The 26,786-nt window shown below is 38.2% G+C and overlaps 1 protein-coding gene across 3 annotated transcripts; it reads left to right on the top strand.

Moving 5' to 3' along the window:
* Positions 1-5,498: 5,498 nt before the first annotated feature.
* Positions 5,499-21,807, top strand: EI24 (EI24 autophagy associated transmembrane protein). Of its 3 annotated transcripts, none has more exons than XM_081279367.1 (11): positions 5,499-5,653; positions 9,491-9,603; positions 13,007-13,152; positions 13,976-14,036; positions 15,168-15,234; positions 15,749-15,873; positions 16,413-16,532; positions 16,877-16,988; positions 18,111-18,222; positions 18,658-18,732; positions 20,283-21,807. In XM_081279367.1, exons 2-11 carry the CDS (start codon positions 9,562-9,564, stop codon positions 20,443-20,445), a joined length of 1,023 nt encoding a protein of 340 aa, XP_081135493.1. In that variant the 5' UTR covers positions 5,499-5,653; positions 9,491-9,561; the 3' UTR covers positions 20,446-21,807. The 3 variants fall into 3 exon arrangements, with proteins under 3 accessions (XP_081135493.1, XP_081135494.1, XP_081135495.1); XM_081279368.1 differs by having other exon boundaries at positions 5,508-5,657; XM_081279369.1 differs by lacking the exon at positions 5,499-5,653 and adding an exon at positions 12,427-12,492.
* Positions 21,808-26,786: the final 4,979 nt, after the last annotated feature.

The following is a 26,786-nucleotide window of genomic DNA, read 5'->3' as shown; positions in this document are numbered from 1 at the left end:
CCCACCAAAAATGTCCAAAAGCTATGGATTGACATAAAAAGTAATTATCTAACTGCCTAGCTCAACTTCCATTAATCTTTTCACTTATTCTTTCAACAAAATTTTTTAGTTGTATATGGACACAATACCTTTATTTTATTTGTTTTTATATGATGCTGCATATTGAATACAGTGCTTCATACATGCCAAGCAAGTGCTCTAGCACTGAGCCAACAACCCTAGCCCCATCTTTCAACAAATTTTGAGTAGCTCTTCCAAAGCTAGAAATCATGCTAGGCACTAGAGATATAAATGAACAAAGCATTAATTAATAAAATAATTAGAATTTGGCAGAATTAGTATTTTGGTAAGAGAAGTTCAAGGCAGTCTTGCAGCTCAAAGGGGGAATGGAGAAGGCTTCATAAGAGGTGTGGCTGATGAGTAGGACTTATCTATTTAAGTAAAGCATAGGGTAGAGCAGGAGGAGGGAGGCAGAGGGAATGCCATCTGAATACCTGGGATAAATAAAAACATTGGTACATTTTACAAATAATGGCTGAAACTTAGAGTGCAGAGGGAGTATGGCTTAAGAGGTATAAAGGTAAAGATACTCAGAGCCCAGGGATTCCCCTATATGAATAAGGAGTTTGGAATTTATTCTGATGAGAATGGTAGCTGGAAGCCACTGATAAGTTTAAAGCAGAAAAAAATAATAAAATATTGATTTTTTTAAAGCTCTATCTGGTGGGGTGTGGTGGCCCACACCTGTAATCTTAATGGCTCAGGAGCCCTGAGGCAGGAGGATTGTAAGTTCAAAACCAACCTCAGCAATTTAGTGAGGCCCTAAGCAACTCAGTGTGGCTCAACTGTTAAATACCCCTGGGTTCAATCCCCAGTACCCAAAAGAAACAACTCTCTGTCCACTGTGTAGGGGAATGGATTAGAGATGGCTGGCTAGGGACAGGAAGACTGTTGTAATAATTTAGGTGAAAGACAATAACAGCAGTAGAGCCATAAACAAGGGGGTGGGTTTGAGATACTTTTAGTGGGTAGAATCAAAACTATTTTATTGCTGTGGGAGTAAAAAGAGGAAGCCAGACACGATGTATTCATATTTGCAGTCACATTGTCTTTGTTTTTTTTCTCTTTCCTACATATATGTATTTTTAAAATTTTGTTCTAATTTGTTATCCATGACGTAGAATGAATTTTGACACATTGTCCTTGTTTTTGTGCCTGGCACATATTGGGCAAGTGTTTTCCTTGGGGCTTATGTTCTAGGTTTCCTCTGTTAGCCCCACATGTTTATATGGCTGGCTCCTCTGTATTCAGATCTCAACACAAGTCAGTTTCTCAAACTTTCTTCCCTTCCTACCCTTCAAATAGCCAATGGCAGCCACCTTGCCAGGTATTGTTTGTCATTTCCATGTTTTATTTTCCATCATTTATCAATATTTGAAATAATCTTGCTTTTTTCCATTTTATTTTATTCTATCCTACCTTAGCTTACTTATCACTCTACGTGAATGTGAGCTCCATTAAAATAGGCAGCTTATCTGCCTTGCTTATCACTAAATACTATTATTTGAAAAGAGCCTGGCAAGTAGAGGGCACTCCTATTTATTTTAGGAAGTGTATCTCTTGCCAGTTATCTTCCTATTCTAAATTCCAACCATGCCAAACAAATTGTAGTGCTGTAAAAATGCCAGACGAATTTGCTTATACTTCTTCCTCTGTATAGAATTCCCTTCTTACCCTCATTATATTGCTTTACCTTGTCTGTTTTCCCATTGGAAATAAGCAAGTTAAGGGCATCATGTGTCTCAAACATCTAGCCAAGATAGATAACAGGCACTCAGTAAATGTTTATTGGGATAGATCACTTGGGAATTTGTTAGAACTACAGAATCTTGGCCTTCACCCCAGATCAACTGAATCAGAATCTGTTTTGAGCAAGGCCTCTAAAAGTTTTGTTTACATATCAAAACTTGAGTAGCACTATGTTAGCGATGGTCATACAGATAACACGGAGCCTAAATTTAACTGGAAGGCTTTGTAGTGATCTATTATGGAAGGCAGAAGTAGTCAAGAAAAGCAGATGGCATTGGGTATTGACAAACCTGGCTGGAATTTTTGTTTAAACCAGTTACAACACAAGTCGTTGTGAAATATTAGATATGAAAGTGGTGTATTGTAGATGCTTAATAAATGATAGTATCTTTCTCCCTTAGAAGATTCTAAGACTAGAACCAGAGTTATAAAAGACCTTCACATAGATACCATATATTTTAGCATTTGTGTTTCTAAAGATTTTCAAACTAAATTAAAAAACAATCAGTTTCTCCAAAGAATACTGACTTCATTTGAGAATAACAAGTTGCTGAGGCTGGCCTTTTTAAAAAAAAAATTTTTTTGTAGTTACAGATCAACATTGTGCCTTTACTTGTTTATTTTTTTAATGCAGTGCTAAGGATTGAACCCAGTGCCTCACACATGCTAGGAAAGCGCTCTGCCACTGAGCCACAGCTCCAGCCCTTTAAAGCTGGTCTTGACATTGCCACCCTCTTGCCTTGGCCTCTCAAGTCACTGTGATTACCATGCCGGTTTACATCCAATATTCTGAAATAACAGTCCTGGTCATAATGATTAATAACAAGAGTGGTGTCAGTGTAAAGTTGAATATATCGTTCCTGGGAGATATCCCAGTGGAAGTACTTTTGTATAAATTTTTTGGTACCCTCTATGCCAGCTTGTGGTTCTGGCAGTCTTTTGTGATGGCTGGCTATTGTCAGGCAACCATATACAAGAACCTTTCCTTCATAACCTTCCAGTTTCATTTACTTTTTGTTGTTAGGACTGACACAAGTGACTCCATTTTGATTGATAACTTCCACTTGTCTTTCACAAGATATGGAAAGGGCTGGAGTTGTGGCTCAGTGGTAGAGCACTTGCCTCGAAAGTGTGAGGCACTGGGTTTGATCCTAGCACCACATAAAAACAAATAAAGGCATTGAGTCCACATATAACTAAAAAAAAAAAAAAAAAAAAAAAAAAAGATATTGAACCTAAGGCTCACAGTTAGCCAGGGAGCTTCCTTATTTGTAAAATCACTAAACTAAAATTGTTTCCCCTATTTGTTTCATATGTGACATCTAATTCTACAGAAGTATATGAAAATTTTTTTAAATGCAAGGGAAGTGGGGTGTGACATATAGTTGCCTGATAGTAGCAATTCTATCAAAATAAAATCCCAAAATAAGTAAAGGCTTTTCTAGATAGTTTTTTATAATAAGCAATTGAAGAGATTTACTAATATGGGGGCTGGGGATGTGGCTCAAGCGGTAGCGCGCTCGCCTGGCATGCGTGCAGCCCAGGTTCGATCCTCAGCACCACATACAAACAAAGATGTTGTGTCCGCCGAGAACTAAAAAATAAATATTGAAAAATTCTCTCTCTCTCTCTCTCTCTCTCTCTCTCTCTTTAAAAAAAAAGAGATTTACTAATATGGAGCAAAAGATAAGTCTAGGAATGTCCCTCTTATATGGTGAAGTAAATGAAGCAATCGATTTATGAGAATAGAGAATTTGGGAGGATAATCCTATATCTGTTTCAGTGAAAATACGGTTATTATTATTATAATTTTAAAATTTGTTCTAATTAGTTATACATGAGCTGCGGAATGTTTTTTAACTCATGGTACACAACTGGAGCACAACTTCTCTTTTCTCTGGCTGTACATGATGTAGAGTCACACTGTGCAATCATATGTGTACACAGGGGGTAATAATATCTGTTCCATTCCACCCTCCTCCCCACGTCCCTACCCCCTTCCTCTCCTTCCCTCTGCTCAATCCAAAGTTCCTCCATTCTTCCCTAGCCCCCCACCCCCATTATGAATCAGCATCTGCCCACAGAGAAAACATTTGGCCTTTGGTTTTTGTGGGATTGGCTTATTTCAGTTAGCATGATATTCTCTAACTACATCCATTTACCTACAAATGCTATAATTTCATTCTTCTTTAAGGCTGAGTAATATTCCATTGTGTATATATACCACATTTTCTTTATCCATTCATCTTGAAGGGCATCTAGGTTGTTTACATAGTTTGGCTATTGTGAACTGACCTGCTATAAACTTTGGTGTGGTTGTGTCACTGTAGTATGCTGAGAAAATAAGATTATTGCCAATGCTGAATAGAACAGCAACAACAAAAATGTCTTGCTGTAGGAATTTCCATATGTAAATCCTATATTGGCCTTTTATTGCTTGGTTCATGCTCTTCTTTCTTGGCTCTTCTTGATGCTTCATTCCGTTCTCTAATCTTTCTGGTTTTGATTCTCCTCTTCCTTAAACATAAGGTAAGGTTTCAGCAGACTGAGATAAGGGGGTACTTTATTCTGGAATAGGGCTGGAGGCGGGGCCAGGGAATAAGACCAACACTTCCCTGGCCCACTGAACTGGAGAAAAGTCAAGAGATCTGGGTATTTTTTTTGCCACTAGCCTTGACATCTGGGCTTTAGGTTTCCTCAAATAAGAAGTTGCACTGAATAGCTTGTAATTGTAAAACTCTGAATAGGTGGCTCTAGGAGTAGCAGCCCTAAGTATAGACAAAGGAAGATAGGAAATGGAAAGGACAAGGAATGAGGAATGATTGAAGAGGTAAGGAATAAGAAAGAAAAAGCTTACAGGTGAGGCTTGATGGTTCAGAAGGGTGGAAAAGTATGCCTTATCCTTTTGCATAGGTATTACTTTGAGTTAAAGGCACTTAAAAAATAAAAATACTAGATGAAAGAAAGATACTTTTAACCCTACCCTCTTTCTGAAAGCAGGAGATAAAACTTCCACATGGAAGATAGTTTCCCTATATCAAAAGTAACGTCAAGAATGGAAGTTGAGAGGTCTGTACAGACGTTATTAAAATACTTTTACTTTAGCCTACTCATATTTTTTTTCACAATTGCCTCGTTGTTCAATGTAACATAAAAACACTTAGGTTTTGCCTAATTTGGGGGACTTCATTTCCTTCTTATAGCAGTCACGGAAAAACTCACATTAAATAAAATTGTATGCTTTTCTTCGGTTGATCTGGTCGGTTTAATTCGTACGCCCAGCCAAGAAACCTTAAGAGGGTAGAGGTAAATTTTGTCTCCCTTATAGCTTTTTGCCAAAAAATTGACTTTCCTATTAGAAGAACTGAACTGGTGGGGATGGAGTCTCCAACCAATAAACTAAGGTGACCCCTATTTTATTCTGTTTTTAGGCTTCCAGGATTCTAGAAAGATCAGCAATGCTGTGGGGTAAATAGGGGAAAGGAAAGAGAAAGGAGGAGGGATCAGTGAGGAAAGTTAGAGAGAAGGTGGTTGGGGCGGCCGCCAGGCGGAGCCCGAAGCTTACGCATCCCTGCATCCGGGCCGACTTACAGGTAGCGTTGACTACATTTCCCAGGCTGCGCCGCCTGGGTCAGTCCTCTTTTCCACTAGACCCGCCCCCTTCCCAGGGCCCCGCCTCCGCCCGGCGGCCCAGCACGGCGCCCGCCCGACTTCCCAGCGGCCCCGTGCGGCCCGGGCATGCCCAGTGCGGGCGCAGCGGCCCCGGCCCTGGGAGCGCCCGGGCTGAGCGGGCTGCCGGGCGCGGAGGGGCCGATACGGTCCGCGGTGGGCGAGGGAGCTGCTGGTAGGTGCGAGCTACGGTGACCCAGGGCTCGGAGTGACCGCGCCGCCGGTTCAGGGCGGCTGGGGCCGTGAGGGCGTGTGAAGGCAGGCAGGGCCGGAGAGTGGGTTGTGAGGTTTCCCGCAATGACTGCGGGAGACGACCCTTGACAGGAAGGGACCTCGGACGGCAAGGATCCGCCGGGAACGGGGCCTGACCGCAGCGCTGTACGCTGTTGTGAAGAGCTTCTCTCCAGCTGGCGGCGCGGCTATCTTTAGTTCTCCCTGTGACCAGACGTGAGCGTGGTCCGCACCTCGTGCACAGCTGTGGTTAGGGAGAGTACCTGTTTTCAGCTTAATTTTCCAGGAGCTACGGGAGAGACGGGCCCAAGCGCCAGGGATGCGGAGGCAGTCGGTGAAGCCCAGTGAGAAGTGAGGATGTTTACCTTCGCCGTACCTGGAGTGGGATATTCCGGTTTCCTGCTTTCTCAGACTTGAGTTTATGGCTTAGAAATCAAAGTGCGGGACTGTGCCTCAGTAGATACCCCCTCTGTTTTAATGACTGTCAAGAATTTAATGTGGAGCTGTATTTCAAGGGTTAAAAAAGCTTATATGTCCATGGGACTTTCGGTTTAAACAAAAGCCCTCCTTGCATAGCTTAAATAAAAAGAAGTCCTCACCGAGGGGATAGAACGTCAGGGTTCTGAAGTTTGCTGTATTTGTCTTTTGCTTGTTGTAACGCTGGACAAGCGATTTAGTATGAGACTCAATGCTCCCCCTGTAAAATGCTGTGAACCAGATGCATCTTAATCCCCTCATTTGCAGGATCCCCCCTCCCCCCGTGTCATTCAGTCTGTGTGTCTCAAATTGTGGCAGGTTATTTTTATCTGTGCCTCAACTGTTTGTCAAACTAGATAATTCATACCAACTCTTCTTGTAGAAAATGTTAGGATGTCAGTATAAAATTGAAGTGACTTGTCCTTCAAAGGCCATTGGTCAGTAGGTACCCTGTCGGTTGGTACATGCAGAAGCCAGGTATTAACTGGCTGATTCAAATAACAGCAGTTCTGGATTGGGACAGACAGACATGTTTCAGGCTCCCTGTCAGTGCCTTGTAAGAAATACAGACAAAAGATCAAAGCCAACCCCAGCAACTTAGCCAGACCCTAAGCAACTTAGCAACCCTGTCTCAAAATAAGAAATATAAAAAGGCTGGGAATGTGGCTCACTGGTTAAATGCTTCTGGGTTTGATCTGCAGGATTTAAAAAAAAAAAAATCCTGATGAAGTAATGGGCTTCCTCACACCTTTAAACTGGCACATTCTTTAGTGGGATTGTGTTTATATAGAATCCTAATGATTTCTTTTTTCTTTTTTTTTTTATTCCATTGCATTTTGTACTAAAAAATATATACGAAGAATTTTAGTGCTCTTAATTTATATGTAAGCAAATAGCTAGCTAAGAGAGTGGATTCATGATAGTCTTAAAACTGGTTCTTGTTCATTATTGAATACTTATCATTCACCTGGCTCTGAGTCCTCAGTACAGCCTTGAGAACCCTGTCTGTACCTGTGCTCATATGCTTGGAACTCTGAAGTATATGTTTTTAGGAGGGAAGAGTAGGAGTATTAACTGAATGTTAACTGTAGAAACTTCTGTTCCTGAAGTGAGCACATCTGGATAGGATTTGACCTAAGGAGCTGATTGTTGTGCAGGTTGTCTTCGTCTGCTGCCTTCCCTGCTCTACTAGTTTTGAATTGCATTAGTCCAGTTAGGTCAATGAGGTGCTCTTTAGTGAAGTGTATAAAGGTCAGGGAAGGTGTGCTTATGTTTTGAAATTTGGAACTTTTTATAAACTGCTTGTGAAATTGTTATATTAAGGTTATACCTTTTTCTTTCTTTCCTTATTTTAATTAGGTATATATGATAGCAAAATGCATTTCGATTCAATGTACACAATTGCAGCACAATTTTTCATTTCTCTGGTTGTACATGATGTAGCATCACACCCTATGTGCAATCTTAAGTGTACCTAGGGTAATGATGTCTGTCTTATTCTATCATCTTGTGTGCCCCCATGCACCTTTCCCTAAGGTTATACCTTTTAAACTGAGGACCCCACAGCATGATTTAGTGAGGCTGGAGATAGAGTAGAATACTAAGTTCTTAAAAAATTTCTAGGAGCTGGGGATATAACTTTGTGTGTGGGCCAGTTGTACCTGGGGCCTTTGGTTTGATCCCGAGCATGGAAGGGTGGGAGTATTTCTGCAAGTGAATTTTCCATTCACCTTAAATACTATTTATACATGTGAACTCTCAGTTGCTTAACTTTTGTGTGTGTGTGATGCTGGGGATTGAATCCAGGGCCTTGTGCATGCAAGGCAAGCACTCTACCAACTGAGCTATATCCCCAGCCCTCAATTGCTTAACTTTTGAAGCCATATTTCCCATTTACCCAAGAAATAAAATGAAACCCTTATTGTTTTGAGGAATATTTATACATATGAACTTTTTCTGGCCTAATGTTTTTTTTTTTTTTTTTTTTTTGTATTTTTTGGTGCTGGGGATTGAACCCAGGACCTCACACATATTAAGCACATATTGCTGTACCACCAAGCTACACTCCTAGCCTTGGCCTAGTTTAAAATTACTCTGTTGCATGCTTATTACACTTATATACACATTTATATAAAGTTAAAAAACATAGACCTATTTGGAGGTCTTGGTAGGTAGCTTCACATTATAACTGAAAACTCTGTGTTCTTGAGGTCTCTGTGTCTGAAAGAAGTACATATTTAGTAATTTTTAGAACTTTTTCTTGCTTATATTTTCATTCAAGTGTTGAGGATATGATATACAGCAAACATAAGAATTGCTTAAGAGGATATTGAAATACTATTTTTACCCATCTCTAAATCCTCAAAAAAGCTTGGAGTCTGTAGTAGGAATAGTTTGGGACACCAACATTCAGAGGAGAACAGTGTTCTAAGCACATTTACCTCAAATAACAATAAAACGGTGGTAGCTGGGTACGGTGACCCATGCCTGTCACCATGCCCAGCTACCATGTCCCAGCATTTGCAATCCCATATACTCAGGAGGCTGAGGAAGTTGTTTTTTAAATTTTTTTATTTATTATTATTTTTAATTATATAAGACAGTAGGATGTATTTTGACATTTGTACATACATTGAATATAACTTCTCATTCTTGTGGTTTTACATAATGTGGAGTTACACTGGTCATGTATTCATATATGAACATAGGAAAGTAATGTCTGATTAATTCTACCATCTTTCTATTCCCATCCCCTCTCTTTTCCCTTCTTCTGATCCAAAGTACTTCTGTTCTTCCCTCCTCCTCTCCTCTTACTGTGTGTTAGCAGCTGCATAAAGTTTGCAAGTTTGAGGCCAGCCTGGGCAAGTTTTTGAGACCCTGTCTCAAAAATTAACAAAGGGCTGGGGTGTAGCTTAGTGCTACAGCAACCCTGGGTTCAATTCCCAGTGCTTGGGGGAGAAAAAAAAATCCAGGTGCACAGAGATTGCACCTGAAGTCCTAGCTACTCCCCAGCTACTCAGGAGGCCTAGGCACGGTTCCTGGAGCCTAGGAGTTCAAGAGCAGCCTGTACAACATGGTGAGACTCCATTTCAAAACAAACAAGCCAACCCAACAAATAATTATATGGGTTTTAAGTTTCAGCAGTTATAGGTCATAGCCTCACTTAGTTCACTGTGTTAGTGCTGGAATCTATTGCTCCCCTGTTTGAGGCACAGGAATAGGTGGTCATCATGTAGAGGTGTGCACCAAGTAATTTATCTTTAAGATAAATATTTTTCTTCCATTATGTACCATCTGTTTCCAGGTCATTCATGATGAGAGATTTTGGGGTGCTTCTCTCTCTCCTGTGTAGTTGACAGTCTGGGTGGTGAGGAGATGGCTGACAGTGTCAAAACCTTTCTCCAGGACCTTGGCAGGGTGAGTACATCTTATTTCAAGGAATTTTCCCTTAGACCTTTTTGCTAAGAAACTGACTATGAAATTCTTTGAGTGTTCTTGGAGATTTTACATTTTGGGGTCCTTCATATACAGGTTTTCATTTTAGTTAAGACTACTCAGATAGAAATTATTGTGTACCCTATAGGAGCTTGGAAGACCTGTCCAGTGAGTATTTGTAGTATTGGAGCCCTGGTCAGTTAAATTTTAACTTCTTATTTTGAGGTAGATTAAGAATTAAGAATTATAGAAAAGTTGCGAGATAGTACAGTTACTGTATATCCTTTACTAGCTTCCCCAAATGTTAACACCTTGTCTGATTATGATGCATTTGTCAAAACTAAAAAATAAACATTGGTACAGTACTATTACTTCAACTACTTTATTTGAATTTATATTATGTAACCTATTTTTTTTTTACTCTCATTTTACAAGTATAGGTGAGGAGGGTGCTCTAAGAAAATGCCCTATAAAGGTGTGTTTAGGACTTAGTCACCCAAATTTTCAGTGTTACAAGATTCTGTTACTTGTAGTGGATGTCTGGCGTCCAGTGTCTCCTCTGGAACCTCTCTTGCCATATTCTGAGCAGGAGGAGGTTCTTCCTTCAGTGAGAGTTTAAAAGGTTATTGCCTTACAGTAAAAAAGGAGAAATCAAAGGAGTATTATAGAAGGGCTAAAGAGATTATGCAATATGATCCACTTTTAATACCTTTATCTTCTATTCTCACATTCTTGAGCTATAAAATTTCAACCCTGGATCAGTTCTACAATGTGTTTCTCTACCTTACTATACTGGTATCTAATAGGTGGGGATCCTGTAAGCATACTAGGTAGGCCATTGGCTATTTGAATTGCATTTTCTCAAAGATTGGAGTTTTCTGATTAAAAAATTTATCGGTGGAAGATTTAAAGGTTAAAAGCAAAAATAAAACTAAAAGTTACTCAAAAAAAGGTCAGATGCACACTATCAGTTTATGCTGTCATCAGTAGGTAGCACAGGCTTGGTTACTTCTCTGTCTCTTGCTGGTATTTCTAAAATTTGTTTTGCCTGATAACAGTTGATGAGAATGCTACCCTTAAATCCAGCATTTTTATGACCAAGATGTATCTCATTGAAGATTCTCAATATGTGGTTGATTGAGTAGCTGGATAGGTGGATGGATAAGTAAATGTAGTTCTTTGGACTAGGTAACAGGTAATTTGGTATTTATACTACCAACACTTACCTGGAACTTTTTATGTTTGGCTGGCAGGTGCCTCTGTTACTGTCTTTATAGACTTAACTCTTTTTCTCATCATACATTCATTAAGGATATTTTCTCTTCGTGCTACCCTTCCATATTCTTATGTTTTTCTGTTATATGTGGTGTTCTCTTATCCTAGGGCTTCATATTTTATAATAATTTTTTTCTTTTTTTCTTTCATTCTTATAACAGTAATTGTTTCTTTACATGTCTTTCTCTAACTTTGGTTGTCCAGCCCTAGTCCTTTCTAGAGATCAGTTTTATTTATCCTTGTATCTTTAGATTTAATGCAGGATACAGGAAATACTATAGATATTTAATCGATAATGTAGAGTATATAGGGGAAACAACAATTTGGCATCATAGTATTGATGAATATGGAAGAGCTGGAAAACTGTTTTGCAACCATGTTTTTCAAGATTGGTTTGGGCAAGAATTGGTACTAAATCTAGAGGGGAGAACTTAATAAGCAGGATATTAGCATGAGTTTGGAAGTGTCTCCTCAAAGATTGCTTATTAGTTTCAAGAGGAAAACATTTGCACCATATAATAGAGAAACTGGACAATACCTTGACTGTAAAATTAACATAATTACAAGGGGAAAGAGCTATCATGTATTTTTTTTTTCTTTCTTCATTACTGGTGACTGATCTAGACCTCACACGTGTTAGGCTAGTGTTCTGCTACTAAGCTGCATCCCTAGCCCTTTTTTTAAAAAATTTTGTTTTGAGACAGGGTCTTGCCAAATTACCTAGGCTTTCCTTGAACTGCCATCCTCCTACCTCAGCCTCCTGTGTAGCTGGGATTATAGGTGTGTGCCACTGTTCCTGTGCCACTTGATGTGATACCTTGAAAGGTACATCATCACTTCTGTGATATTCCTGCTAAAAATGCTTAATGGGATCTAATTATGAGGAAACAAATCTCAGCTTGAGGGAATTTCATAAAATAGCTGACCTGTATTTTTATGTATTGGGAATTGAACCCAGGGCACTTTACTACTGAAGGTACTTCCCCAGTCCTTTGTATTTATATCCCTAAGTTGCTCAGTCTGACCTCAAACTTGCCTGCCTCAGTCTCCCAAGTCACTGGGATGATAGGTATGTGCTACCATGCTTTGCTGGCCTGTATTATTCAAAAAGAACTACAAAGGCTAAAGAATTATTGCTGATTTTAAGAGACTAAAGAAACATGATAACTAAATGCTATATATGATTCTGGACTGAACTTTTATTATTTTTTTTTTTCCAGTATTGGGATTGAACCCAGGGGTGATTTACTGCTGAGCTATATCCCCAGTCTTTTTGTTTTTTATTTTGAGACAGGGTCTCACTCACTGAGTTCCTAAGGGCCTTGCTAAGTTGCTGAGGCTGGACTTAAATGAGTTGTTGGAATTATAAGCATACACCACTTCACCAGGCTGGACTGAACTCTTCTGGGGTAAAATGCCTTAGAGGGCATTATTGGGACAAATGGTGGAAATTGTGATGTGTACTGTAAAATATTTTAGTATTAAATTTTTTGAATAACTATCTTGGTTATATAAAAACATTTTTCTCAGGAAATACACACTGAAAAATTAAGAAACATGATACAGTAACCTATTCAAATGATTCAGGAAAAAAATGTAAGTATTTGTTAATATGACAAAATATTAAACTGATAAATCTTGAAAAAATATATTTGGAAGTGCTCCATTATTCTAGCAACTCTTCTGGAAGCTGGGAATCATTTTAAAAAATTAAAAGAAAGAGAAACTAAGGGTCGAGGGTATAGTTCAGTGGTAAAGTGTTTGCCTATTATGTATGAAGCCCTGGGTTTGATTCTTAGCACTTCCAAAAAGGGATATATCTATATTTAATTATATATATATATATATATATATATATATATATATATATATATATGTGTGTGTGTGTGTGTGTGTGTGTGTGTGTGTGTATGTGTGTGTGTATGTGTATACACACATACTGTACTTGTATATACATATATACACACACACACACACATACATATCAAAAGGTCCTTTAAGCTCTGTAACTAACTAAATAAAATGGTATCCATTCTTACTTATCTATATGTAACTGTGGAAAGTCTTCTCCAATCCATAATCTCCTCTTGAAAAATATCCTTGTCTATAGGGAATCAAAGACTCCATCTGGGGTATTTGTACCATCTCAAAGCTAGACGCTCGAATCCAGCAGAAAAGAGAGGAGCAACGTCGAAGAAGGGCAAGTAGTGTCCTGGCACAGAGGAGAGCCCAGAGTATAGAGCGAAAGCAAGAGAGGTAAGAAGTATAGGACCATGTCAGAAAATGTCCCAGGGAGAGGCACATTAGAAGTGACTGATTCTTAGGAATAATAACGACCTACAGAGTAACTTAAAGTTTCAGCATTCCATTTTTTTTTTTGTGTTTCTTCACAGAAAGATGTTATGGTTGAATCATTCCCCCCACACTGACGTAAATTAGGATCTAGTAATATACCTTGCTTAAAATTTCATAATGTTGCCAAGTGCCGAGGTGCTGTAATCCCAGTGATTGGGGAGACTAAGACAGGAGGATCACAAGTTGAGGTCAGCCTTAGTAACTTATCAAGGCTTTCAGCAACTTACTGAGACCCTGTCTCAAAAAGTAAAAAGGGCTAGAGATGTAGCTTAGTGGTAAAGCTTCCCTGGGTTAAATTCCTAGTACCAATGAATTCATGATGTTTGAAAAAGAACAGAATGCTAAATAAAGAACCAAAAACAACAACAGGTGTTATTTGGTTTATTTGTAGGAAAGCCTATGTAGATTGATTTATTGATAGAAGAACCCCAACCAAAGCCTTTCTCTTTTGATTTTCTCTAACCTACCTCATTGTTCAGAACATATATATTATATATTTGTGTGTGTATATGTGGGTTTTTTTTTTTTTAATCTGGTTCCTCAGAAGTATTTTTAATCTTTTCTCATTGACTGAATTACAAAATTGGAACACTGGGGGAACATTAGGTGCTGAAAAATAATGTGGTGCCAATGGAAGGAATAAAATGGAAAGCTACCGAACTGACAATTAGGAAGTAACCTAATTTATATGCATTATAAGCTAAATGCGTATGGTCTTTTCCAGTGAGCCACGTATTGTTAGTAGAATTTTCCAGTGCTGTGCTTGGAATGGTGGAGTATTCTGGGTAAGTTCTTTTCTCTCAAATTCTGGGTGCATGGGCTGGGGATGTGGCTCAAGCGGTAGCGCGCTTGCCTGGCATGCGTGCGGCCCGGTTCGATCCTCAGCACCACATACAAAGATGTTGTGTCTGCCTAGAACTAAAAAATAAATATTAAAAAAAAAATTCTGGGTGCTTTATAAATATCTTCAGATTGTTGTTGTTTTCTTGAAATGCTAAGACAAATAGCTTTGAACTGTTTATATGCATTTAATATAACTCAGGTTTCTGTGCACCTATAGTGATTTTATTCCCACTCAAGAAAGAACACACAGGGGCTGGGGATGTGGCTCAAGCGGTAGCGCGCTCGCCTGGCATGTGTGCGGCCTGGGTTCGATCCTCAGCACCACATACCAACAAAGATGTTGTGTCTGCCGAGAACTAAAAAAAAATAAATAAATATTAAAAATTCAAAAAAAAAAAAAAAAAGAAAGAACACACTGTATGTAAACAAGTGTCGGGAATTGTCCTGAATATATACTTAGTTTCTGTATTTTAAATGACTCATTCACAAGTTTTAGTATTGTTATAGATAACAATTTCTATTGACAGTATATAGACATTTTGGCTAAGAGATCTATGGGGCTCAGAGGAAAAGGGCAGATATGATTGAACAAGGTTCTTCTCACATCTGATCATATGTATTGAATAGAATTGATTACTGTTGAAACCCAGAGCAGAAAACGTTGCCTATGGTTAATTGAGAACCAATGTACACTTAAGTGGAATTTAAATATTTATTTTCTTTGACTTGGAATTCAGTAATTCAATTTATCTTAATCTAAACATTTCACAGATGTTTTAAGATGCTGGCTTTAGATTTAACTAATAAGCATTACCATGTACTTAGCATATTCCTCTATATTTTGTCCCGAATACTATTTGAAGTATTCTTCTTTGTACCAAAAAGTTTGCAGTATCAGGTTTGTACCTCGTAGCTGGAGTTCTGGGAAATAGAAATGGGTCTGATTCTTTGGTTGTTCTTCAAGCTTCCTGATTTATATTAGGCATTCCCATCTGAAAAATCATTACTGAAATTTGAAACTCTTATATTAAAGAAAGACTTTTGATGCTTACCTTATTGCTTCTTTCCTGTAGTTCAGTCTCCTCTTGTTTTACCGTGTGTTTATTCCTGTGCTTCAGTCAGTAACGGCCCGAATTATTGGTAAGTACATACTTACTTCTTGTTGTCTGATAGGCATGGAGAGGGGTGATGATGTTTCTAGTTTTTCTCAAGAGTTTTAGATGTTTTTAACTTAGACTTCTCAACAATCCTTTTGAGATAAGAACTGTTGTTCTATCCATTTTATGAATGAAGAAATAAAAGTTATTACTATAGTTCAACTGTTAATAGGTGGCAGAGCTGTGATTTTAAAACCAGGTGGTTTCTTGCTAATTGTGTTCTGTTAGTCACTGTGACATTTCAGTTTCTGCCTTGTAAACAGGTTTGTTCCAAGGTAAGCAGCATGTATCTATGGCTACGCTGAATTGGAGCTGTGGCTAGAATATGGTGTGTTTACTATTAATAAGACTTTTTGAGTTAGGTATCATGATATACTGGCAAGAAACAGGAAATGTGTGGGGGGAAATAAAGAATATTTGCAAAATAGGGGTTCCATGTTTGGTCTTCTGATTTCCCATTTCTTTAATTAAACTACTACTCTTTTCCTTTTTCTTAGGTGATCCATCACTACATGGAGATGTTTGGTCATGGCTGGAATTCTTCCTCACATCAATTTTCAGTGCTCTTTGGGTGCTACCCCTGTTTGTGCTTAGCAAAGTTGTGAATGCCATTTGGTTTCAAGTAGGTCCAGGGCAGAATGGAGTCTGGGTCCTACAGCATGATGGGTTGACAGGTGACAAGTTTTAGCCTGTGAAGTTAGTGGTATATAATGCCCTAATATATCTATTTTTTTTTTTTCTGGGAATTGAACCTAGGGTTGCTTAACAATTGAACCACATCCCCAGCCCTTTTAAAAAAATTTTTATTTTGAGGCAGGGTCTCGTTAAGTCACTTAGGACCTTGCTAGGTTGCTGAGGTTAGTTTCAAACTCACAACCCTCCTGTCTCAGCCTCCTGAGGTGTTGGAATTACAGGTGTGAGCTACCATGCCTGGCAGGACCTATTTCTTAGCCTTAATTTTTCTTGGCTAAGCAGCCAATGAATGATCTATGTACTCTTGTAAAATGGAATCATTATCTTAGTGCATTGAAGCATCTCATTGACAGATGTCTGGGGCTTTTCTTTCCTTGCAATTCTAGTGAAAGAACAGTGGTATTAGTTTTGGATATAGGTAACAAGGGCAATTATTCATGTTTTGGTGCACTATTTTCTGTGTTACAGGATATTGCTGACCTAGCATTTGAGGTATCAGGGAGGAAGCCTCATCCATTCCCTAGTGTCAGCAAGATAATTGCTGACATGCTCTTCAACCTTTTGCTACAGGCTCTTTTCCTTATCCAGGTGAGACTGGCCTTCTGGACAAATTTTAAAAAGTTGCACTAGAGGGAGTATCACAAAGACAGGGTATTGCATTATATGGGGGTATTCAGATGTGTCATGTGAAAGGTAATGATATTTAAATCATTTTTTCACACCAACAACTAGAGAATTTAAATATCATAAAATTAAAAGAAATAAGGATTTACTTGTGCTTTCCTGCCACTCTAGTATTCACCACACCTGCTGTTCAGAGGCTTGAGAAGTAGCTAAGTGTCTCATCTGGAAGTGAAAATTGTAGAGCAGTGGGTGAATAATGTTAGGTCTCTGATGCTTTGGAATTAAGATATGCCATATTTGTTCTTCAGGGAATGTTTGTGAGTCTCTTTCCCATTCATCTTGTTGGTCAGCTGGTCAGTTTGCTGCATATGTCCCTTCTCTACTCACTGTACTGCTTTGAATATCGTTGGTTCAATAAAGGTAAGTATATCTAAAGAAACCTAGAATGTAAAGGCCTAGTTTAGAAATAGCTACTGCTAAGCAGACTACTCTATACTTAAGCCTTTGACAAATCATCTTTGAAAGGAAGTATTCTTATTGGCAAGAGGGAGCTTACATTTATCTTAGTGAGTTTAATCCTTGAGACTGGGGAAAATGGCAATGTAGAATTATCTTTTTGGTGCTTAATATAACTCTGCCTGGGCCATAAGATGGCGTAAGTGAGCATGAGTTGCTCTAAATTAGCAAAATTAAATTAATATCAGCATAATTAGATTCTTGCAGGATCTTTTAAAAGACTTTGGCATATTTAGCTGGGTGTGTGTGGCTGAAAGAGGTTATTTCTGCAGGCAGCATCCTTTTTGTTTGAGGTATATGTGTGTGTGTGCATTTTTTTTTTTTTTTTTTTTTTTTGCAACTGGGATTGAATACAGGAGCACTACCAGTGTGCTCTCTTTCCAGTCCTTTTATATTTTTATTGTGAGATAGAATTTAAGTTGCTGAGGCTGTCCTCAAGCTTGTGATCCTTCTACCTCAGCCTTTGAGTAGCTAGGATTATAGGCTTGTGCTATGGTGCTTGGCTTATTTGATGTCTTGCTTTGTTCTAGATTAGTTCAGACAAAGGATGCTGGTACTGAAATTCATAATTCATTTACCCTATCAGCTTTGAAATTGTGATTATTGAATTATAAAACTTTAAAAAAGAAACTTTATATCAGTATTTCACAATTCTATTTTATATGCTATAGCTATGCTATAGGTGGTAGCTCTGTATCTAAAACCCAAGCCTCAAATAGTTTGCCTATAATAGGTTTTCACTTGATTAAAAGAAAACATGTAGCAGGGTGCTGTGGCACATGACTGTAATCCCAGCAACTCAGGAGGCTGAGGCAGGAGGATTTTGAGTTCAAAGCCATCCTCAGCAAAATCGAGGCACTAAGCAACTCAGAGATCCTGTCTCTAAATAAAATACAAAATAGGGCTGAGGATGTGGCTCAGTGGTCAAATGCCCCTGAGTTCAATCCCTGGCACCCTCTCCTGCCCTCCACCAAAAAATTAAGTAAATAAATAAGAAGTCTAATAGCATTGTTGTCCTTGTTTTAGGAATTGAAATGCACCAGCGATTGTCAAATATAGAAAGGAACTGGCCTTACTACTTTGGATTTGGTTTGCCCTTGGCTTTTCTCACAGCAATGCAGTCCTCATACATTATCAGGTAATTTTACTAGAGAGATTTAAGAGAGACTAGTAAAAATAAAATTCATGTAGCGATTATCTCTTCTCTTCTTGGTTCTATGCCAGATTTCTTATTCAACGATCAGGATACCTGTAAAGATTTTTCTTCTTGACAGCTAGTCATAGACATTTATCAGTTAGTATTAAAATTACTCTGTATGAACCTCTGTCTCAAATTCTTCTATGCTCCCTCCCAGAGCAGTGCTAAATATTCACAGTGCTTAGAAAAACCTTTTGTTCCATTTGAAAGCTGTATTTGATATGTTAAGACTATCAAGCCGTGGTGTTTTGCACTGAAGACAAAGGAACTTTGGGCTTTTAATATCTTTCTCAAACTCACACTGGCTGTTGTGAAGGTGACTAATTATTTCTTTTTTCTTTTTCTTTCTTTCTTTCTTTTTTTTTTTTTTTACAGTGGCTGCCTCTTCTCTATTCTCTTTCCTTTATTCATTATCAGTGCTAATGAAGCAAAGACCCCTGGAAAAGCATAGTAAGTATCAGCTAGTAATGAAATTGTTCAGATTTTTTTTTTCTTTTAAAATAATCTCTTACATTGCAGGAAAACCTTAATATACAGTTAAGAAGAGAAACATTTCTGGGATAAATCCCAAACTTTCAAAATTTTCCCATGAATATGTGCATATAGATTTTTATATATTTCCTGAATTGATACTATTACCCATAGTCTTTAAAATTTAACAGTCCACTGAATATTAGGTACTGGTGGACATCTTTAGTTTATTTTTGTAAGAATGGCCAACTTAAAAAAAAATAATGAGCTGCTAGGCATAGTGGGACGTGCTTATGATTGTAGACTGATGCAGGAGTATTGCAGGTTAAAAGTCAGCCTGGACAACTCAGGGATACCCTTTTTCAAAATTAGTTTTTTAAAAAAAATGCTAGGGATACTAGTATGCATGCATGAAGCCAAGGGTTCAATCCCAGTACCCCCCTCCACACACACACAAACAATGGGCTATATCATCTGGTCATATCAATTTATTGATAATATTGTAAAATGTTTAAAAATGAGTTTTTAGCAATAATAATAAGTTTTATTACTTCAAAGGAAAGCTCAGTCACTTAAGTTTTGATCAGTTTTGGTAAGTCAATGAGGATACTAGTATTAGAGAATTTTCAAATCTATTTTGAGTTTTTTCATTCTCTTGCAGGTAATTTTACCAGTGTTTATAATACAAGGGGTAATTGACTTTTTTTTATTATTATTAAATGGTACTGGGGATCAAACTTAGGGATGCTCTGCCACTGAGCTATGTCCCTAACCTTTTTTATTTTGAGACACAGAGTTTTACTAAGATGCCCAGGCTGGTGTTGAACTTGTAATCCTCCTGCCTCAGCCTACCTAGTTGCTGGGATTGTAGGTGTGTACCACCGTGCCTGGCTTTATTTTATTTTTAACATTTATTTATTTTTGGTGCTGGGGATTGAACCCAGAGGTGCTTTACCACTGAGCTACATCCAAGTCCATTTTAGTTTTTATTTTGAGACAGGGTCTCATGAAGTTGCATAGGACCATGCTAAGTTGCTGAGACTGATCTTGAACTTGTACTCCTTCGGCCTCAGCTTCCTAATTACTTTTTTAAAAAATGGTACTTGCTTGAAACTAACCACAGATATATGATATCTTCGGCTTGAAGTTTATATCCTGAAATTAGCCATAGAAAAGCACTTTTCAAATTATAATTAATCTAAAATATATAAGCCCCAATACTTCAAAACTAGTGATTCATTGCATTTACAGAAGCTGCAGGACCCAGGTCCGCCCCCCTCCCCACCACCAAGTGCTGAGGACTAAAACCAGGGCCTTGCTCATGCTAAGCAAGCATTCTACCTTTGCATTATAGTCTCACACCCTTTAGTTGCTTGTTCAGCCATGTGTCTGATACCTGTTCTTCCTTGATCAAATTTTAATTATCTTTCTCTATGCAGTTTTAAATTTAATATAGTCAAATAAGCTGTCACATGACTGAATCATTTTGCTAAACTGGAGGTTAACAATGTTGGATCTTTTGCTTTTAGCCTTTTCCAGTTGCGCCTGTTCTCCTTAGTGGTCTTCTTAAGCAACAGACTCTTCCACAAGACAGTCTATCTGCAGTCTGCCCTGAGTAGCTCAACGTCTGCAGAGAAGTTCCCTTCACCGCATCCATCTCCTGCCAAACTGAAGGCTGCTGTGGGCCATTGAGTTGCCTGTCATCTAAAGGGGATGGGTGGATTGGAAAGAAGTTGTGGCAGCTCTTTTCTCTATCCTCTCCTGGCTAGGGAAGGCAGGACCCACTCTGCCAAGGGCCCTCTGTGTATTCCCTTCTCTTTGAGGAATTTTTGTCTCTGGTACATGGGAGGCAGGATCTTTCTGACACCAGTATGTGGATTTTTAATACCACCGTGAGTCTGAAAGGACCACAGGTTTTTCTGCAGCTATTTTCTAGCATTTGCCAGCCCCTGTGCCTGGACTGATTTAAATACTTTGTTTTTCTCCCTGTGCCATTTACCCTCCCACCTCTCCTTCCTGCCTTTTAGCAACCTTGGATGAATGGGTTTTGTAATTCTAGTTGTTGTATTTTGTGGGTTTGTTATTTTTGTTGATTTTCTGTGAAGCACATACATTGGATGTGGGAGGTAAAGGAGTATCTCAGTTGCTCCTTGTTTACTCCCTTTATAGCCATCACTGTCTTGTTTCTTGTATCTCAGGTTAGGTTTTGGTCTCTCTTGCTCTACTGCAAAAAAGTAAAAGAAAAAGAAGCAAAGCAAAAAAAAAAAAAAGAAAGAGCCTGAAGAGATGGGACAGAATGAAAGACCTCACAGCCAGATTGGCTGGGTTTTGAGGAGTAATCTTTTTTTTTTTCCTTCCCCTTGAAGGGGAAAAAACTTTTTTCACTGGTACATTTAAAGCTCCCCAGCTATGGGGAGGTACCAGTTCTGGACAAGTGCCACTGTAACACAGAAATGCTCAGAGAAACTGAACTTTTCAACTCTGGAAGGTGGAAATTTACTGTTGGTCACTGCCGGGTCTTACTGGTATTTCAAAGGAATATTGGGTGCTGCAAATAGGAACTAAAGGGGTAAACTTATTAAACTCATTAAACCTGTGATCAGTGATGTTTTTCTGTCATTTTAAGAGACTAAATATGGGCTGGGAGGGTAGTGGTCAAAATACTTGTACAATTTTAAAATGTAACAATTAAATGTGAGCTGGTTTCCCACAATGTGTCTAATGGCTAAATTTACAAATCATGACATTGAGATATGTATTCATCAAACACAAGACTTAGTCTTGGATAATCTGGTTATAGTTTTTAGAGATTAGCTCTGAAAAATGTCCCCTGAGGAAATTTGGGTTATATATTATAATTGTGTGTATATCTTTGGGTTGATTGTTTTAAAGTCTATGTGTATCTTGTGTATTCATGAAGGGAGGAAGGTTCATCTAGATTTCAGTGTACTGAATATGTCATTCATTTGTCAAGGAAAGAGATCAGACATTTGGTTAACAGAAACCTTCACTATGTATACAGCAAAATAAGGAATTAAAAATTGTTGCTGGGAATTGTAATCTAAGTTTGAACTGCTTATGCAATTGATGGAAGGAGGGTTTTTAAATAGTGGGTATCTTAGAAGTGATTATTATTTCCAGTTTATAAACAAAAAGTTGTGGAAGACATAATTTAAAATATACTTCTGGGCTGCTCATGGTCCAAGGTCTCTCAGGAACATTCTATCATCAGCATCTCACAATGTTCCATTTCACAGATGAGAAAACTAATGCCTAGAGAACTGAAAGTACTTGTCCACGTTCACACAACTGCCAGAAATCAAATAGCAAGTCTCAAAGCAAAGTGTGTTACTCTAACACCTGTATACTTAAACATCATCCCACAGGACATCCAGCAGCTGAGGACCTTATCTTTGTCTTGTCACAGTTCGTGACACAAAATAGGTGCTCAGTAAATATTGATTGCTTAAATAACTATTTCCTAAAAGGTACTAACTTCAACTACAGTTGTCATTTCTCTCTGTATTGTGTACCACTGGAGGGAATGTTTCAAAAGAAGTAGAACCCAAACTTGGTGTGAAGTTTTGCCTTAGATTTATTCTTGAAAACTTGGGCTTTGTCTTGAAATCACACACACACACACAAAAAAAAAAAAAAAAAAAAAAAAAAAAAAAAGAAAAAAGAAAGAAAAAAAATATACTTCTAACATTCCTGTGATACTTTTGGTCATTTGGCAGTATTGCAGAGAAGTACTTCCTGGTTGCTGGGGGCAGGATGGCCATTAAAAAAGATCTTAGTATTTCTTCAGCTTGTAATTGAAGAGTAATAGCTTTATTTAAGTATATTGTTTTAAACTAAGTTTTAGAAATAACTAGTTATTTAACAGTCACATCTTTATTGCCTGAAATTTGTTTTTATGCCAAATAGAAGCATCTTCAGTTTAGAAGGTTGAGTGGATGAAAGCACCTGATTTTATCTTCTGCACTGTACCTCTCTAGAAAAAAATTAAGGCTTAGTTATAGAAAAGTGAGGAATTCATAGTTTTATTAAGGTAATTAAGGCTAAACCTGTAAAAAGGCTAGGTTAGGCATATCTGCAATAATAGAAATTTGACGACTGATTTTTTTTCTTGCTTTTTCACTAGGGTATGGGCACTGAGCAGTGATTAGGAAACTGAGGTCAAAGGGAAACAAGGCCCTATTTTTGCCCAGTACAGAATGGCAATTTGAGGCAAATTAATAATTAGTAACTAAAAGCATGGGAACTAAATGAAAGTTACTTGAGATTTAATAACTGATTCAGTAGGATCTGAGGAATTATAAAAGTTCTTTTCAAGAACAGACATGACAGCTTGGACAAGCATGTGATTCAAAACACCTTTTTATTCTAACTTTACAGTCCAGTTATCCTTTATAGCAACTCTTGAAGAAGTAGAAAGTGGATGCTTCAGATCTGAGCATGTTGGCTAGAAACATTTTTTTTTTTTTTTTTATTGCAGTGCTTGGGGATTAAATCAGGGCCTTGTGCATGCCAGGCAAGTGCTCTACCACCCACTAGAAACTTTTAGATAAATCTATCTAACTGTTGTGCACTTAATCAAGGCTAAGGTAAAGGATTAAGAGGAATTATGACAAACTGGAACAAATCTAGAAGATGGTAACTAATGCTCAGATGTTTGTAAACCACTTTGAAAAGATACATCTATGGGCGAGAGAGAGAAGCACAAACAAAAGTTAACTTAAATTCTGATAATTATACAGAAATTTGAAGTTACTATATCCATAAAGTAAGAACAAATTGCTGTGAAAAGGAAATAGAATTATTGGAAACAGTTATAGAAATTAAAATAAGATGGTTTACAAAAGTGGCATGGAGGAGGCTAAATTAGAAAACTCCAAGATAAAATCATGGAAATTTCCCCAAAGCAAGAAGACATGTAAAAATTATGGTGATATTGAAAAACTAGAAGATCTAGCATCTACTAATAGAAACTTCTGAAAATAACAGAAAAACAAGAAGAATAAATTCACCCTAGGTTTGAACCCCAATATTAAAAAAATAGATGAAATTGGTTTTCAGATAAAGAGCGTATCATGTCTAAAGCAGGAAAAATGAAATAAAACAGATGGCTAAAGAAAAAATTACCAAAGAGAAAAATAGATTACCTATAAAGGCATGTCTCAGATTGCCATCAGCCTTCTCAAGACAACACTGAATGATAGAAGATAAATTGTAATGCCTTGAAGTATGCTTTTATGTGTGATTATGTGTATGTATGGGAAGGTTAAGACCCATTTTTTTCCTTAAAATTCTAAATTTAGCCATGCTATTAAGGAAAAATACGCCATTTTCAAACATGCAAAGGCACTTTTGGCTTTCCATTCCGCTTTTCTGGAAATAAGTTATTTGAAAGATCTATCAAAAATGAAAGATCCAAGAATAGAAGTTTTATTAAAACACCAAAACAACTTGAAACAGCAGTGTGTTGGGAGGAAGTCTCAGTCATAAAGCTTTCAAGCACACTGAGGAAAACTGGTGTTGGGGAGAAAAAAACATACTTGTTATTCCAGTGTGCCACAGATAAGATAGAGGTACATGCTTCTTTTGATCAAATGATAGTGCTATAGTTTGGATGTTCACTGTCCCCCAACGGGGGACACTGAAGGCCCTCTCTCAACCCCCCACAGAAATTCATGGCACTATTGGGAGATGGTGAAACCTTTGGGAGGTGGGGCCTAGTGGAAAGGAAGTTAAGTCATTGGATGTGTGCCCTTGAAGGGAACATTAGGACCCTGGCTCCTCCTCTTCCTATTTATTCTGGTACTGGGGATTTAACCCAGGGTGCTCTACCACTGAGTTACATCCCTAGCCCTTTATATTATTATTCAATTTTAAGGCAGGGTCTCACTGAATTGCCCAGGATAGTCTTGAACTTGGGATCCTTTTTCAGTTTCCTGAGTTGCTGGATATAGATATAGGCTGCCATGCTCAGCTTCTCTTCCTTCCTTTGCTTCCAAGTTGCATAGGGTGAACAGGCCTTCTGTCCTTGGATTTCTGCCTTTTGTGTGCTCCCAACTAAAGACCCAAGTAGGACAGAGCCAAGCAATCATAGATTAAAACCTTTGGAACCAAAATAAATTTTGCTCCTTTTTAGTTTTTCAGAGGGACAGAAATCTGACTAGCAGAGATGGAAAAGGTATAGATACTTCCAGAACACCAAAAAGTCTACTTGAAAGTTATTATTTTGAGCAATTGATGGAATAGTAAATACAATGCTTTTTGAAACAACTAAAATCAAAACTTTTGATCAGGAGTGAAGAGAATTAACTGAAATATTGAATTCATCTGTAATCTGTGGGTTTGTAATTATAGTAATTTTTGTATGATTTAATTTTCCTGACCTTGATTTTATTTTTCTGTGGACCTGTATCAAAAACTCATCCAAGGGTCTGAGGGTATAGTTCAATGGTAGAGTGCTTGCCTAGCATGTGTAGACCCAGGAGTTCTATCCCCAGCACTGCAAAAACAAAAAACTCATTTAAAAAATAAGCTTAGGTTTTAAACTTTGTTCCTTCATGTTCATTTTGGTTTTTGAAAAAAGTGGCTTAATTTTATCACCTAGAAATTTAATTATATTGCTTTTAAGGAACATGTTCTAGAGTGCTCACCTAGCTTGTGTGAGGCATTGGGTTTCATCCTCAGTACCACATAAAAGAGGTATTGTGTCCATCTACAACTTAAAAAAAAATTTAAAAGTATAAATGGCCAACAAGTAAATTTTTAAAAAGTGAAAACAATATTTTAAAAAATATTCTTAATATTAATGGTATTTTTTAACTTTAAAGGAAGAAACCCAACCCCTTTTTTTTTTTTGAAAAAGAAATACTTGTTTTGAGGACACATTTACTTTAAATTCTGTAATTTCTGCATGTTCAGCTTTAATTTCCTCCTGTTAAAATTATGTGGAATACTTAATAAAAACAGAAGGATTGGTCTATTCAGTCTTAACAGTCCAGGGATGATCCTGGTCATGTGAATTTTGAAAAGTGCCTTGTGCTTTTAGTATTGGGGATTGAATCTAGGGGCGAGTTGGGGAGCTTAACCACTGAGCAACATGCCCGGGCATTTTTTTTTTTTTTTTTTTTTTTTTTTTGTGGTGCTGGGGATTAAACCCAGGGCTTTGTGCATGCAAGGTAAGCACTTTACCTACTGAGCTATATCCCCGGCCCCCCCTTTTTTTTTAAGTTGTTTAGGGCTTCACTAAGTTGTTGAGGCTGGCTTCCAATTTCCGATCCTCCTGCCTCAGTCTCCCCAGCCGCTGGGATTACAGGCACGCGCCACCGGCCAGGCCAATGCACGTGATTTTTGAAGCATTAAGTAATGTGCTTTTACCTAGTTTGATCAGTTCACGTTATGGGAGAGTAAATGGGAACATAAGGTAGCGGCAGGGCACCGAATTTGAAGAGTGGCTAAGGCTTCCTTCTTTGGTATAGCCTTTGCCCACTGATGCATGTAGGGAGCAGAAGTGAGTGAACATATTGATGTGTCTGAAAGTTGATGGATTTGGTTGCTTAAATTGTGCTCTCTTCCCTGCTCTCAGCAACATTTTTTTTTTTTTTTTTTTTTTTGGCGGGGTGGGGGGCGGGGAAGAGAGAATAGAGGCAAGTTAGGATAGGAAGGCAGCTGTCTCTGGCAAATGTCTTATGGAAGGGTGAGTGAAGGAGGACTGGGCTGTCTCCTGGTTTGGCAAAAACAAACAAAACAACAACAACAAAAAACAGGTCTACTCTTGGGAGAACTTTGCTGGAGGTAACGACTGTCCCTTAGTCGGGCACTGGCGGTTCTTCCATCTTCATCTGGATAGCCCTTTTAGGCCTAGAAAGGCTCTTTCCCAGCCAGGGGCGGAAGCAATGAAAATGCCTAATGAAATGTTAGGGGTCCCTTGTCTAACGCAGTTACCACAGCAAGTAAAAACAGCTCTCGAGCGAATAATTAGCAGATGAATCCTGCACAAGATCGAGCGGTCGGTCTGG

Source organism: Spermophilus citellus (genome assembly GCF_964194105.1).
Source record: "Spermophilus citellus genome assembly, chromosome: 2".
NCBI lineage: Eukaryota > Metazoa > Chordata > Mammalia > Rodentia > Sciuridae > Spermophilus > Spermophilus citellus.
The sequence above is the reverse complement of the archived record's forward strand: the minus strand, read 5'-3'. Positions and strand labels throughout refer to the sequence as shown.